Source organism: Plectropomus leopardus, chromosome 6 (assembly GCF_008729295.1).
Source record: "Plectropomus leopardus isolate mb chromosome 6, YSFRI_Pleo_2.0, whole genome shotgun sequence".
Classification (NCBI taxonomy): Eukaryota; Metazoa; Chordata; class Actinopteri; order Perciformes; family Serranidae; genus Plectropomus; species Plectropomus leopardus.
Genome location: NC_056468.1, coordinates 31045887 through 31058972, shown reverse-complemented (window position 1 = coordinate 31058972; position 13086 = coordinate 31045887). Strand labels below are relative to the sequence as shown.

At 37.5% G+C, this 13086-nt stretch overlaps 1 protein-coding gene across 3 annotated transcripts in view; it reads left to right on the top strand.

Annotated features, from left to right (window-relative positions):
• ksr2 (kinase suppressor of ras 2) overlaps positions 1 to 13086 on the top strand; it is a 124779-nt gene that overhangs the window by 92916 nt on the left and 18777 nt on the right. For all 3 annotated transcript variants that reach the window (XM_042488538.1, XM_042488536.1, XM_042488537.1), the window contains 5 exons: positions 734 to 754; positions 1029 to 1138; positions 6928 to 7096; positions 8132 to 8173; positions 10986 to 11055. In XM_042488538.1, the coding sequence (XP_042344472.1) occupies positions 734 to 754; positions 1029 to 1138; positions 6928 to 7096; positions 8132 to 8173; positions 10986 to 11055 (412 nt within the window). The remainder of the gene's footprint in view (positions 1 to 733; positions 755 to 1028; positions 1139 to 6927; positions 7097 to 8131; positions 8174 to 10985; positions 11056 to 13086) is intronic.

Genomic DNA, 13086 nt, shown 5'->3' with positions numbered 1-13086 from the left:
CTTTGAGACGAGGGAGCCGGGAGTGTTATAATGCAAACTCATGTCTGAGTTTTAGGACTCATCCCTGCACCACTCTAATGCTGCCTTTCTCTCATTCAATTTCTATGTTCAGGAATCACCTGATTTTGTTCTGTTTTCTTGTTTCGTCACACGAAATATTTGAAATATCTTTATAGTGCCTTTGACAGAGGTTGGCTGAGTAATGAAAGGAATGTAATGACTAATTTGGCAAACAAATGTTAAAGCACAGATTTTGCTGTTGTTTGTTGACTAGTAAGGTGAATAAATTACCTTTTCAGTAATGAGTTATTATCTCTAATACTGGAGTTACCTGCCCGACACTGGCTATTTGCAAAACTCTCCCAAGCTTAAGGTCAGAATTGGCACTACGAAGACAGCCTGTACCAAAGAGGCAACAGCTTCTAAATGAATTGTGTTCATGTAAATATTAAATCAGTGGGAAAGGACCAAAACTGTTGTCATGATTATTCATATATTTGAATGTGTCCTTAAATCCACTGAAGAGTGAAAGTGAAAGAGTCTCTGCTGGTTTGGGCAGATAGAAGGTTATCTGCTGATTAATTAAGCCACTAAGGTTTGAAAAATGTGACTGCGTCATGCACTGTTTGTACTAACACAGACAGCACTGAAAAAATTCCCATTATCTGCTATCAGAATTGAGATTCTTTTGTCCTTTCTCTGCCTCCCCCCCTCCCTTTTTTCCCCCAATAAGATCACCAAGGAACAACTCAAGGTAAAGAACGCTAATTACACTCCTTCTGCTTTAGTAAGAGAAAGTGACAGTTTCTTAATGACATAGTTTGCTTAAGGAAACTTTTTTTAAAGTGTCTTTATGAGATAACAAGTGGATGGTGTTCAAAAAAGGGCAGTTTGTTCATTTTTTAAATCAGAAGCGGTGCCTGATAAAGAGTTTTTTCTAATTTTCCTTAAGCTATTAGGCGAGTATTGTTTCATTTCAGTCTCCCACAGTGCGCCATTGTTCCTCTCTGCTTTATTTTTTTCTGCAGTAGCTCGTCTGGTAAGGACCGAATCAGTGCCATGTGACATCAACAACCCGCTCAGGTACACAGACCTGCACATCAGTCAGACGCTCCCCAAAACCAACAAAATCAACAAGGTGAGTGCAAAAAATAAACTGCATTACAAACTGTGCGTAACCTGTCCTACATATCACATTTATTCCATTTTTGGGGGCTGGAAAATGGTTATGAGTCACAGTGTCTCTCTCAGGGGATCATGAAACCGTACGAAAATATCTTCAGCAGTATTGATGTTTACACAGATGGATTTGTTTTCATATAATGTTTTTTTTTTCTGCCAGCATATCTAACATTTTCTCAGTTCCAGAGGAAAAAACTTTTATCACAACATTCCCACGGTGGCACCACTGTGATGGAAATTTTATGAACCAAATGTGTTGCTGAAGAAAGTTTATGTGTGTGAAAATAAGCCTTTAAAAATGCATCACTCTTGCTATTTTTTAACTATTGCTAAAGGATAACCAGATGATGTGAAAATATCTTTGTAAAGATCTGTTTTATACTTCAGTCCTGTTGATCCTTTGAGGTGTTATTATTGCACCTGTGTTGTGTTTGAAAGTTTTAGACCCTGCAATATTGTTTTTTTGTCGTGACATTAGATAATTCCCACAAGAAGATAAATGAACAGTACATAAGTATGTGGCAGAAAAGATAACATTTAAACAATGTAACACTTTAATTTACAAGGTTGTCGGTCTGATATCCAATCACCAGAATTAATAGGCACTGCACATTTCTGCAATCATATATATGTTAAGATAACATTTCTTTACGTGTCAGTAACACTGTGGTTAATGTGTGGTCATGTTTAGGGGCAAAAGCCACTTGGTCATTATTAGAAAAATATGTTCTGGCTTAAAATACCTGGTTTTGATGTTATAATCAAGGCCGGAAATGCAGCGATGTCTTACTAAAAAACAACTGGTTTTAGTTCTCGAATAGTGGTTTTATACAAAGTTTGCTTATTCACATGTAATCCCAACTACATCACTGTATAAACGTTGAAATGATACATATGAAATAGTCTTTAGCTGTATGCGATATTTCATACCTTCCTGAAACTTCACTGGGGTATACAGTAAAGGACGGTATGAGTGTGCCAGCTGTTTACAGTCCTGTAACTTATCTCTCCAGCTAGGTGTCACAGTGTCTTTCAGATTAGCTGTCTGTTCCACCAGTAGAGACTAAGCTCTGGTGGTGCATGCTGTGCACTACATACAATGAGTTTTAATAGAAAGAGGAGCGCCTGTATTTACAATTGTATGGCAAAACACACCTTCAGGATCTCTAAATACCCTGCTATATCGTAATACCACAATACTGCCCAAGCCTAGCATGAAACGCACAAATGTAATGATTTGTGGTTTTTAGAAATGTTAAATGCCAACAACAGGATTCCCCAGATATTTCCTTAACTAAAAACACCTAGATCCCGTCTTTACTAAGTGTAACATGATCCACAGCCTGAAATGTATATTTCTGATTTAAGATAAACTGCCTCAGTCAACAAAAGCAAATCTAGGGTTTTGGCTTAGTACGATCCCAAAAATGCAACCTACCAATGGGAAAAATCTTAACATTAACCCCATTAACCCCATTTTTTAAAAAGATTTGGAAGTATGCAATAGTCTGAAAAATGTGCAACTTGGCCACAGACACTGGAAGTTCAAGGTACATAAAATGTTTGAATTCATTTCAAAATGATAATCTCCCCTTTTACCATAAAGTATTTAAACTCAGCCATTGACGATAAAGGAGTTTGACTAATGCACCGGAAAAAAATAGTATTTTGTATGTTTTTCAACTTTTTGTTTTTAAACAAAGACCATTCACACAGGCAGACCTCTGCCATGGGCAACTGCCCTATCTCAAAATAATGGAAAAAAGTGAAAAATAATATGTGTATCCGCCCCATGATTCTGATCCACTCCAAAATTTAATGCGTTCCTACTTGGCCCATGTTACAACCTTCCACCTAGTGCCAGTAGTTTTTTCTATAATCCTGCTAAGAAACAGACAAACAAGCCAACTAGCAAACAAACTGAAAATTTTATTTCTGTGTGTACATAAAAACATTCAGATGTGAACAAAACTACCACAACCCATTAAGTCAGAAAACATTCATTTTGATTTAGTTCCTCTTTTGTGTTTGTATGTGTGTTAGAATATCTTCAATTCAACACCAGGTCTCATTTTTAAATTTTGTCTGTGGAACTATTTGGATTATTGATTGTGACTTTAAATATTGTGTTCAAAGGAAGGTCTTAAATTACTTTGTGGAACTGGTCCACCATTGTGTGTTTGTCTGTCGAGCAGCGCTTTGCATAATGAGGAGTTGCTGCTTGTTGTAATAACTTACTGAATTTTAAACAGAATCAATTATCTTAACAGCGAAAACTAGGAAATTACAGCACTACACTACACTGTACTACATTACAACCACTCAAAACCCATGTTGAGCAGTTGAGACTCTGTTTAAACACCTGAATATCTCATCACCGGGCAAAGTGGTTGGTAAATTACTGTTATTAATCAACGAGAGACTCAGTCGTGTTATGGTAGTTTGTTTGTGCTTTGGGATAATAAAACTAAACTTTATTGCTCCTTTAACTCAAGGATTTCCAATTATGTGATGAAAAATGGAATAAGGCTCAAAGCATGTGAGGCTCTGAAGCAGGGGCACACAGAAGAGCAGCAAAGTTCATCAATGATTTATTTTGTCAGTCCAAGTTGTTAGGGTTTATGGCCATTAGCTGTTTACCATACTCCTCCTTTGGACTGTTGAGACTTCATGCTTGAAGTAGAGATGGACCACAGTGTATCACCAGCAGCTCCTCTTTATGCAGCATAGCAACACCATACAGTGTCTCTGGAAGTACAGCGATTAACATCCATCACCCAACCTTATTCTGTTAGATTGGCATGGTCCAAAGTTTGATGCAGCTGCAGTAATATTATTTAAAGGTCCTATAGTAAGCAGATTTTCAGCTTCATACTTGTATTATGGGTTTCTACAAGAGCATGTTTACATCCTTTGATTTTCAAAAAGCACATTATTTTGCTCATACTGTTTGCCTGAATATGTCGATATTCACCTTTTGTCTGAAATGCTGGATATTTGCACCCGTATCTTTAAGTATTCCTCCTGAAAAAGCCCAGTCTGCTCACATAGGTCAAGGTTCTTGGGTCTTTTGGCATCTTTGTGCCATCGTTACAACTGTTAATGACTGTAATGGCACTGTAGCAGCAGTCTCTACCTCTGTATAGTGTTTCTGTGACATCACAACTTCACAAAAGTCCTGACTACATGTTCAAAGTAGCAATTTCTGAATACGGACTGTATGCATTCCTCTGTGGATTTATCGTTTTGATGCTTTCACAGCATTTATATAGCACCTATAACTGTTTCATAATGAAAAAAAGATATGGAAATCTGACTTTTACAATATGGAACCAATCTGTGTTTATTGCAAACTCAGAAATCAAAAGTGAACTACACACTCTGGTGTTGTTTTAAGGATACCAAAGAGATGAGAAAAGCCACAAATATGTTGATACAACTGCTTTCACTAACTTTCTGCCTTAATTTGTCAAATGATTAATTGCTTCCAGATGTAGGTCATTCATTACATATTGCATATAGTTTGCATCATTTTCAACAATTTGTTCATAGAATGCCCCAAATCTTTCTCAGACTGATTTTCCACCTTCAAGGCAGCCATTGATTTCCATTCATGTCAGCGAGTTAGGAAAATCAACTTGCAGAGATTAGAAGCACGAGGAAGATAATTCATCAAATTGTCTTTAGTTTTTGTCAGTCACATTATCGTCACATGCGACCTCTAACTTTAGGTGCAGGGGACACGTCAACATCTCTGTTGAAAACTTGTACATAGCCCCCCTAATAGAAAAATTACAGTATTAGATGTCATTTATTTTGATAAAACTACAAACATTTACACCATAAATGGATGCAGAGAAGCTACATAATGGCGCTTTAAAATCACCAAAATGTAGGAAAGTACATGTTTAATGCTCAAAATTTTTGGGCAAAAGAATCTGTTTTATATATACCCCTGTTCTGACATCTGAGATTTATGAATTGGCTGCTGAACAGAGAAAAGTTGTTTTGTTTTGTTTTTTTTTTGTTGTTGTTTTGTCCACATACCAATGTTTGCTTACTGTTTGCACTTTGGGTTTAAATTTTAGATGATGTAATTAATAAAGTGCTTTTTTTCAGCAGAGTCTGTAAAATCAGGAGAGCCTTATAGAGAAAAATGATTATCTATGAGTGATTACTGAAAAATGTGCCACACAAACAACCTTTAGGTAATTAGACCCCATTATTAAATTATTTTATTCAACCATTATTTGAATTGAAATTGGATGGAGTCTAGACAGTGGTCGTAATGTCTGAAAATTGAGTTGAAGACATCTTCCAGAAGTCACATATTCAGCTGAAGAACTGAACAGATGTGACCAGGAGCAGATTACTGAGGAGCTCATTGGATGAGGAGTTTGGTCTGGAGTCGGCTGTAATGAACATGGGAGGTTGAGGAAGGCAGAAGCAGCTTGAAGTAGAACTGTTTTACATTCTCACAGCAAAAAGATAATTCATTAACGGAGGTCGTGGTGAGATCAGATGGAAGACAGCTGGAACACTCAGGGTTAGCTGATTGAGTGAAATACATGGATGGATTATGAAACAATGGGCCACTGGGCACAGATATGAAAAAGGCCCCACCACCTCTCATACACATGAGCAAGATATACAGACTTTATGGTGGTTTTGCATCTTTTTGTAGATGTTATGTATCTTTATGTGATGTGACACATTTAGGTAATTTTAGAATTTTTGTGATTGTTCTGTGTCTCTTTTTACTTAGGTTTTATGTCTTTTGGTAGTTGTTTTATGTCTCTTTAAGGTCATTTTATGTCTTATTGAGGTAAAATTTAGTCTCTTATAGGTAATTTTGTGCCTTTTTCTTGGTTGTTTTGTGTTTCTTTGTAGTCATTTTTTGTCTTATTTAGGTAACTTTTTGTCTTCTTAAGATACTTTTTTGGGTTGTTTTGTGTTTCTTTGTGGTTACTTTTTACTCCTCATGTTTTTTTGTTTTTGTCTATTTTAGATGTCTTTTGTCTCTTTGAAAGTATGTATGTGTCATTTTGAGGTAGCTTATTGTCTCCATGAGGTAGTTATGTGTCTCTTTCTGTTTGTCTTGTGGTTGTTTTATGTCTCTTTGTGGTCATTTTTTGTGTCTTTTTGTTAATTTTCTGTCATATTGAGGTAGCTTTTGGCCATTTTGTGTTTCTTTGTAGTTATTTTTTGTCTCCTTATGGTTGTTATCTGTCACTTTGTAATCATTTTGTGTCACTTAAAGTTTGTGTTTCCCTATTTTTGTGTATTTTGTGTGACTCTTTACAGTTGCTTTGCTTGTGGTCATTTTGAGTCTCTTCCTGGTTAGTATGTGTTCATTTGAGTGGCATTTGCAGGTGAAGGCCTGCTTGGTAGGCCTGTTCATCTATCCATGGTGATTATTCCTATACAAAGAGAGTAAGATGTGTTTCCAACTGCAGCCCCACACAGTGATAACTTTGTCAAAAAAAAAAAAAAGTAAAGGGAGCATATTGCTCATTGTGATGGATTACCTCGGTCGGGGCAAATTTCATGTCTCCGCAAGTTGATTTTCATATTTTACTAAAATTAATGAGACCAAGTGCTGCCTGGAAGGAAGAAAATCAATCTAGAAACTTGTGGTATGATTCAGAAAGAGGCCAACAATAAAGTAGAGTGCAAGCATTTTGTGATTAACAGACTGAAACTTGGAAGTTTATAGTAAAGCTTCTCTTTTCTGTCCCTCCTCAGGATCACATCCCAGTCCCGTACCAACCAGACTCCAGCAGTAATCCCTCATCCACCACCTCCTCCACCCCGTCCTCTCCGGCTCCTCCTCTGCCCAGCAGTGCCACGCCCCCCTCACCACTACATCCCTCCCCACAGTCGGCACGGCAACAGAAGCAGTTCAACTTGACAGGTATTTGAAAGCCTGAATAAACTCACCTTGAAATATTTGACAGAGTTTTAATAGAGGAAGCCCTGGCTTAAACTTGGTAATAATAGAAAAGACACTCATTATAATTAAAGATTTTGCCTTTGAATAATTACATCTGCAAGTTTTATTTAGTATCAACAATAGGTTACTGATAATTGACTGTTTCCATGGTGACAGTGCAAACAGAATTACTAATAACTAATTTGGTATGACATGAAAAATATGAGTAAAAAAATACAAAGGAACAAGAGGGCTCAAGTAGAAGCCTACAAGCTGACTCACTGGCTGAATCTAAATCTCCAGACTAGCGGACTTTGCGGGTGCGCTCATAGGAAGTCTGCAAGTGCTGAGGCCGTCCAGATCCACAAGGGCCTTAAGCACACTTGCTGCACACTTCCAGAAAGTCTGCTCAGGTGCAGACACCAGATCTCACAGGTTTAATTACCCACAGTTTATAGCAATACGGACATGAAGCTCTAATTTTTTTTATAAATGCCGACTAAAAAAACAAAACAAACTTATGAGAACTTTCTGTAGTAAAACATTACTTGAATAATTTATGCAAGAAATCTGTTTGTCTGTTTGTAGAAGCTTCTGCCTTCTTGACCTCTCCTGAAACATTTTTTATTTTCTTTTAATTTTATTTATTCGGATTTTATGCAGTTTTTAATTGTGTACAAATAAACTAAACTAAGCTTTAAAAAAAGAAAGAAGATTTAAAATAACTCAATTTCGGCTTTTACTTAAAGTGTTCAGAGTCTGGGCTGTCTAACATCATCTGGGAGGTTGTCCCAGGTTTGTGTTGCGTGATAACAAAATGCTGCTTAATGTTTTGTCCTCAGACATCCTGAGGGTCCTAGAACGTTCATAAGCATGTCAGAGATTTTTATGAACCCGATATCATACACTATATATGAACTAATGTGAGTCTGAATGCGGATTTACAGCCAGGTAAGATTGGCAAGTCCACCTCAAACTCAAATCAAACTTCAGCTCTACTTTTGTTTCTTCCCGCAGCCTCCAGTTATTTCAAATACAAACAACAGTTCATCTTTCCTGGTAAGTACCTTATAATTGATCATTACCCCTACCCATAATGCACTACAGCCAGCCGAGGAAAAGTACAGAGGAGGAGGGCTCTTTTGATGTCTGTGTTGATTTTCATCTCCTCACCTTGGCCGGCGTTAAAACTCTTGGCCCTCACGCCCACTCGTTGCTTGTCTGATTTGGGCCTCCTAATGATTTGTCAGTGCCCAGACTCTTTGCTTTTTGCCCACACTGGTACCACACAGTCTTTGCTCATTTGGCAGCTTATTACAGCCGAGAGAACCTGGAGTGGTGTGAGGAAAGGAATGAGGTGTAATTGAGATGTTGGGAGGCAGGTTTTTTGGAAATGCATAAATATACAGCGCACAGTGGTGGCCAGGTTCTGATTATTGTCGGCACACATGCTGTTTTCTGTTTTTCAGTTAAATTACATTAGCTACCTTAATGAGCTGCTCAGCAACATGGTCAAATGCTACCACTTATGGTTAGTCCCATCAGTCTCAGCCATTATGCTTTAAGTGGAGCTAATATCACATTTACGTCATGTTGAATTTACTGTAAATGGACGCTAGTGTTTAGAAAAGAGAAAAAACATTAACATAAGCCTCCCAGGGGAAATTATAATAAGATTTAAAAATTGTTCAGCTATCATTTATACACAATTGTGTCACAACTGGCTTAAATGTGTCCAAGCATACATTTTTGTCAGAAAGCACATATATCCTGCAAAAAGCTGTCAGACTCTCACAGCGATCTCAGACAAACCGACTGGCTCACATTCACACCATCAGCCAATTTAGAGCCTCCGATCCTCCCGGCTTGCTGGTCTTTGGAGTAATTCCATGCAAACATCCATGCAGGCACCACACAGAAAACAAAACCACGTCCTTCTCGCTGTGAGGCGACAGTGCCAGAGACTAATGCACCGTGCCACAAAGGGAATGTCTTTTTTTCTGTGGCTCCCACTTTGTGTCACAAATTGTCACAGTGTGCCAGCACGAGCGGCAAGCGTGGCAGCGAATCCCTCTGAAGTCTTTCAGAGGTAGATACCACACAACGGCTGACCTCACTCTTCTTACATGTTGAAAAAAAAGCGCTTCCAAAAAATAGCGAGCTGCTCTTTTTCTCTGTGCACAAAGATATGACTCGCAGTATGCGCTATATGTCCTTTTATGGTGATCAAATTAAAGATGGTCTTTCTATCTTATGTGATGGCACAGCAAAGTGATAGCAAAATGCTGCATATCAACACATACATTTTATCTGTCTATACCACCAAGCAACCTTTCCCACCATGAAGACATTTCCATACAAATCATGTCATGAAATAAAATGTAATAGGTTTCCATTGTGAAGCCAACGTTTTCTTTTCTTTGCTCTGCATTCAAACAAAGCACACAACAGGTGCACAGAAAAAAAACAAGTTAAATTCCAGCATATTGTCAGCACCAAGTGTTGGAAAATCTGACGTTTTCGTCATGAACCTTTTATCGGGCATAAAATGCAGAATAATAATGAGAACATGTCATTATATAGTGAATTTGATGCATGAGTAATGTTGCATTTTCAAAACACTCAGTGCTGTCAGTGTGCGATTCACTTCAGTATCCTTATTTGCTGGTGCCAAGCCAGCTGAAAAAGACATGTTCTTGATTTAATTACATCAAAGAAAAAGTATCGACAAGGTATTTTGATATCTGGTTGATCAGAAGGATTTACACGAGCCTCCACAACCTTGCAAAGCAGAGACACTCACATATGAAAATATACCAGTGGTTGTTTGAACAAAAATCATGAAGAGGGAAGAATAAATTGTGCTAAAAGATGCTTTCTTGGAGTCAAAAAATTAACTGTTTAAGTTTGAAATAAATCAGCCAAAAATGAGACTAGTGTTAAAAAATAGGGGGAAAAAATGCGAAAAAAATGATTTTAATCATAAGCAACAGCAATTTCTCTTTTCAGAAATCATGACCCGGCTGCAGTGATTAGTCAATTAATTGATTTGTATATTGTAAAAAAAATAATAATAAAAATAAAGAATTCGAAAATGATTAATTGTTTTGGTCATTTTTCAAGCATAAATGTCAAACCTTAAAGAGTCTTTACGTTCGAGGGTGTTGGTTGGACAAAATAAGCAATTTGAAGACTTTTAGCTTTGGGAAATTGTTCTGAGCATTTTTTTTTCACATTTTATGGCATTTTTATGAACTAAATGATCAGTTAATTAATCGTGACAGTGGCAGTTTAATGGATTATGAAAATAGTCATTAGCTGCAACCTTACTCAAGGAGGAGGGGCTCATGCTTATAAGGCACAAGATGTAAACATTAATGGTGTCCTCATCGACTGAGTTGTAACTATAGCTACCTCAGTGGTGCTTCCTTCTGCGCAGTGAGACAGTTTGCGGGTGTAGTTCAATAGAAAGAAAATAGTTCCTTCATAAAAATACTCAAAACGAGGTCTGCCGATTATCTTGAGTAACTTGGTCGTGATTTCTAAAAAGAGACATTGCATTGAGATTTTCTAATGTATATTTTTGGCGCTTTGAGTATCATAAACCAAGTGCCATCTAGTTCCAACACTTGGTAACTCGCACCAAAGTAATCTAGATTAATAAACAGTGCTACAGATAAGAGGAATATATGTCATTTTGATTTTGGGGTGAACTGTTACTTTAAGAGATAAATCTGTCCCGATTATAGCTGAAACAATCCACCTCCTTTGTAAAACAGGGAAAGCAATATAAACAATGTTAATAATGATTTATTACTGAATGCAACTTTGTCCTATCTTGACTGATATGTTGTGACTCTAATATCTCCAGATGTTGCTCCAGAAGCTCCTCCAAGCAGAGCACCGCAGGTCATCCTGCACCCGGTCCTGTCTGAACCAGGGTGAGTAGATTCTATTTTAGAAGTAAATCAATAAAACCACATCTCTGCCTTTAAAGAAATTAAGATAGTACTCCTGATCTTCATCAGTTATCTCGTCTCCTCCTCCCGCTACTCCTTCTCACAGTGGCCGCTGGTCAGAGGTCAAGTCAAACTTATTGGAGCGCAGATATTTGGGTGACAATTTCAATGCGAGAGCCGTCATGACGAATACTCAGACTAATGTTAGCATGGCCTTTAGTTCACGCTACACTTGGGATGCCAACTGGATTTTCAGTGGTGCTTTGAGGAAGCCAGTGGTCACGGGAAAACAACCGGAAGAAGAGGAGGAGTGATGAGATGCCTTTCGACCCAGATGTTAATCAGATCAGGATCTCAATCTATCACAAGAAACAGGGCAAGGAAAACCTCCATCTATAGGCAGATGGTCAATTGTGATTAAATATGGACCATACCATAGATTTTAATGGATTAATCAATAGCAAGTAATGTCACAGTTAATTTTATTTTCTAAATATCAAAACCGTCTTGAAAAGGTCCTAGACAGAGGAAGGCTGATGGTATGAGTTTTTTTAAATTATGATATAGGGCAGGGACTATAAACTTGCTTTGCTTTGGGGCCACTTACGCAAAATGACAAAAGGCCAGGGGTCACTCGCAGCAGCCACATACATATTTCTAGGATTTTAGGATGTTTCCAGGATTTTGGGACATCTCCAGGATTTGGGGCTGTGTCTAGGATTTTGGGACATTTCTAGGATTTTAGGACATTTCTCTGATTTTAATACATTTCTAGTATTTTCAGAAATTTCTGGGTTTTCAGTAAATTTCTAGGATTTTAGGATGTTTCTAGGATTTTAGGACATTAGGGGCTTAGCTAGGACCTCTGCAAAGATCCTCCACTGGTACTCTTTTGATAACAAGCTCTATTTGGATGCTGTTTTATTTACTCTGGCACCATAAGTATACTTAAAGTACAAATTCACTGGTACAAGTTAGTGATGCTTTTAGATTTAAAAAAAAACAAAACAGATTTAACAACTTTATGCCACATTCCTGAAACAGCTGCCAGATTTAAGACAAAAAATGGAAAGCAACGTCTGAAAATAACGAGTAAGTAATCAGAGGAAGATATAGGACAATAAACAATGGTATGCGTACATCACAGTAGGCTCCATATGTGTTTGAATAGAGGTTCGATTAACATTCATTACCATAATCATTATGATGTGGCAAAGATTGTTTCCTGTATGTTTAGAAGATATTCAAAATGCATGTAGGAATTCTTTTTCTTCTTTTTTAATGGACCAAAACAGGCTGGTCTCTACACACACACTGGGGCCAATTGTGAATGAGTTGCAGCTTTGTGTAGTTGGTCTCAAGGGGATAGGAACTCAGCGAGGACAAGATGGTCATTTTCATTTGGATATAATAAACCCTCATTATAAGCCAAATGGGTATACAGGCACATAAAATCTGTGCTGTTCATTATGAAGCATTTTTTTTAATAAGCCCTCAGCAATTATAACTCCCATGTAGTTTTGACAGCTAAGACCTTGGATATTATTTTGTTTGTTAATATAATGGTCATAGTTTAAAGGGGACCTATTATGCTAATTGTCAGCTTCATACTTGTATTTTGGATATGCACTGGGACTTGTTTACATACTTTAATGGTCAAAAAACACAGTTGTTTTCCTCATACTTTCTGTGCTGGAACACCTGTATTCACCCTCTGTCTGAAAAACCCTGTTAAGCGCTTGTCTCTTAGAGTCCCCCTCCCGAAAAAGCTCAGTCTGCTCAGATTGGTCAGTGTTTTTCTGGGTCCCCTACATGTTTGCTTCTTCTCTTCTATTAGTGTATAATATTTTTAAAGTTTGATTTTGAAAAAGCGCAGAGTGATACAAGTGCGTGTAACATTAAAGGGTTAATCAAAAGAGCTGTTGTATTAAATAAGGAGCAAGATATCCAAAATCTAATTTTTCAAGAAGTTCAGCACTTTTTAGTTGCTCCATCTGAAAGTCAACCTTATAG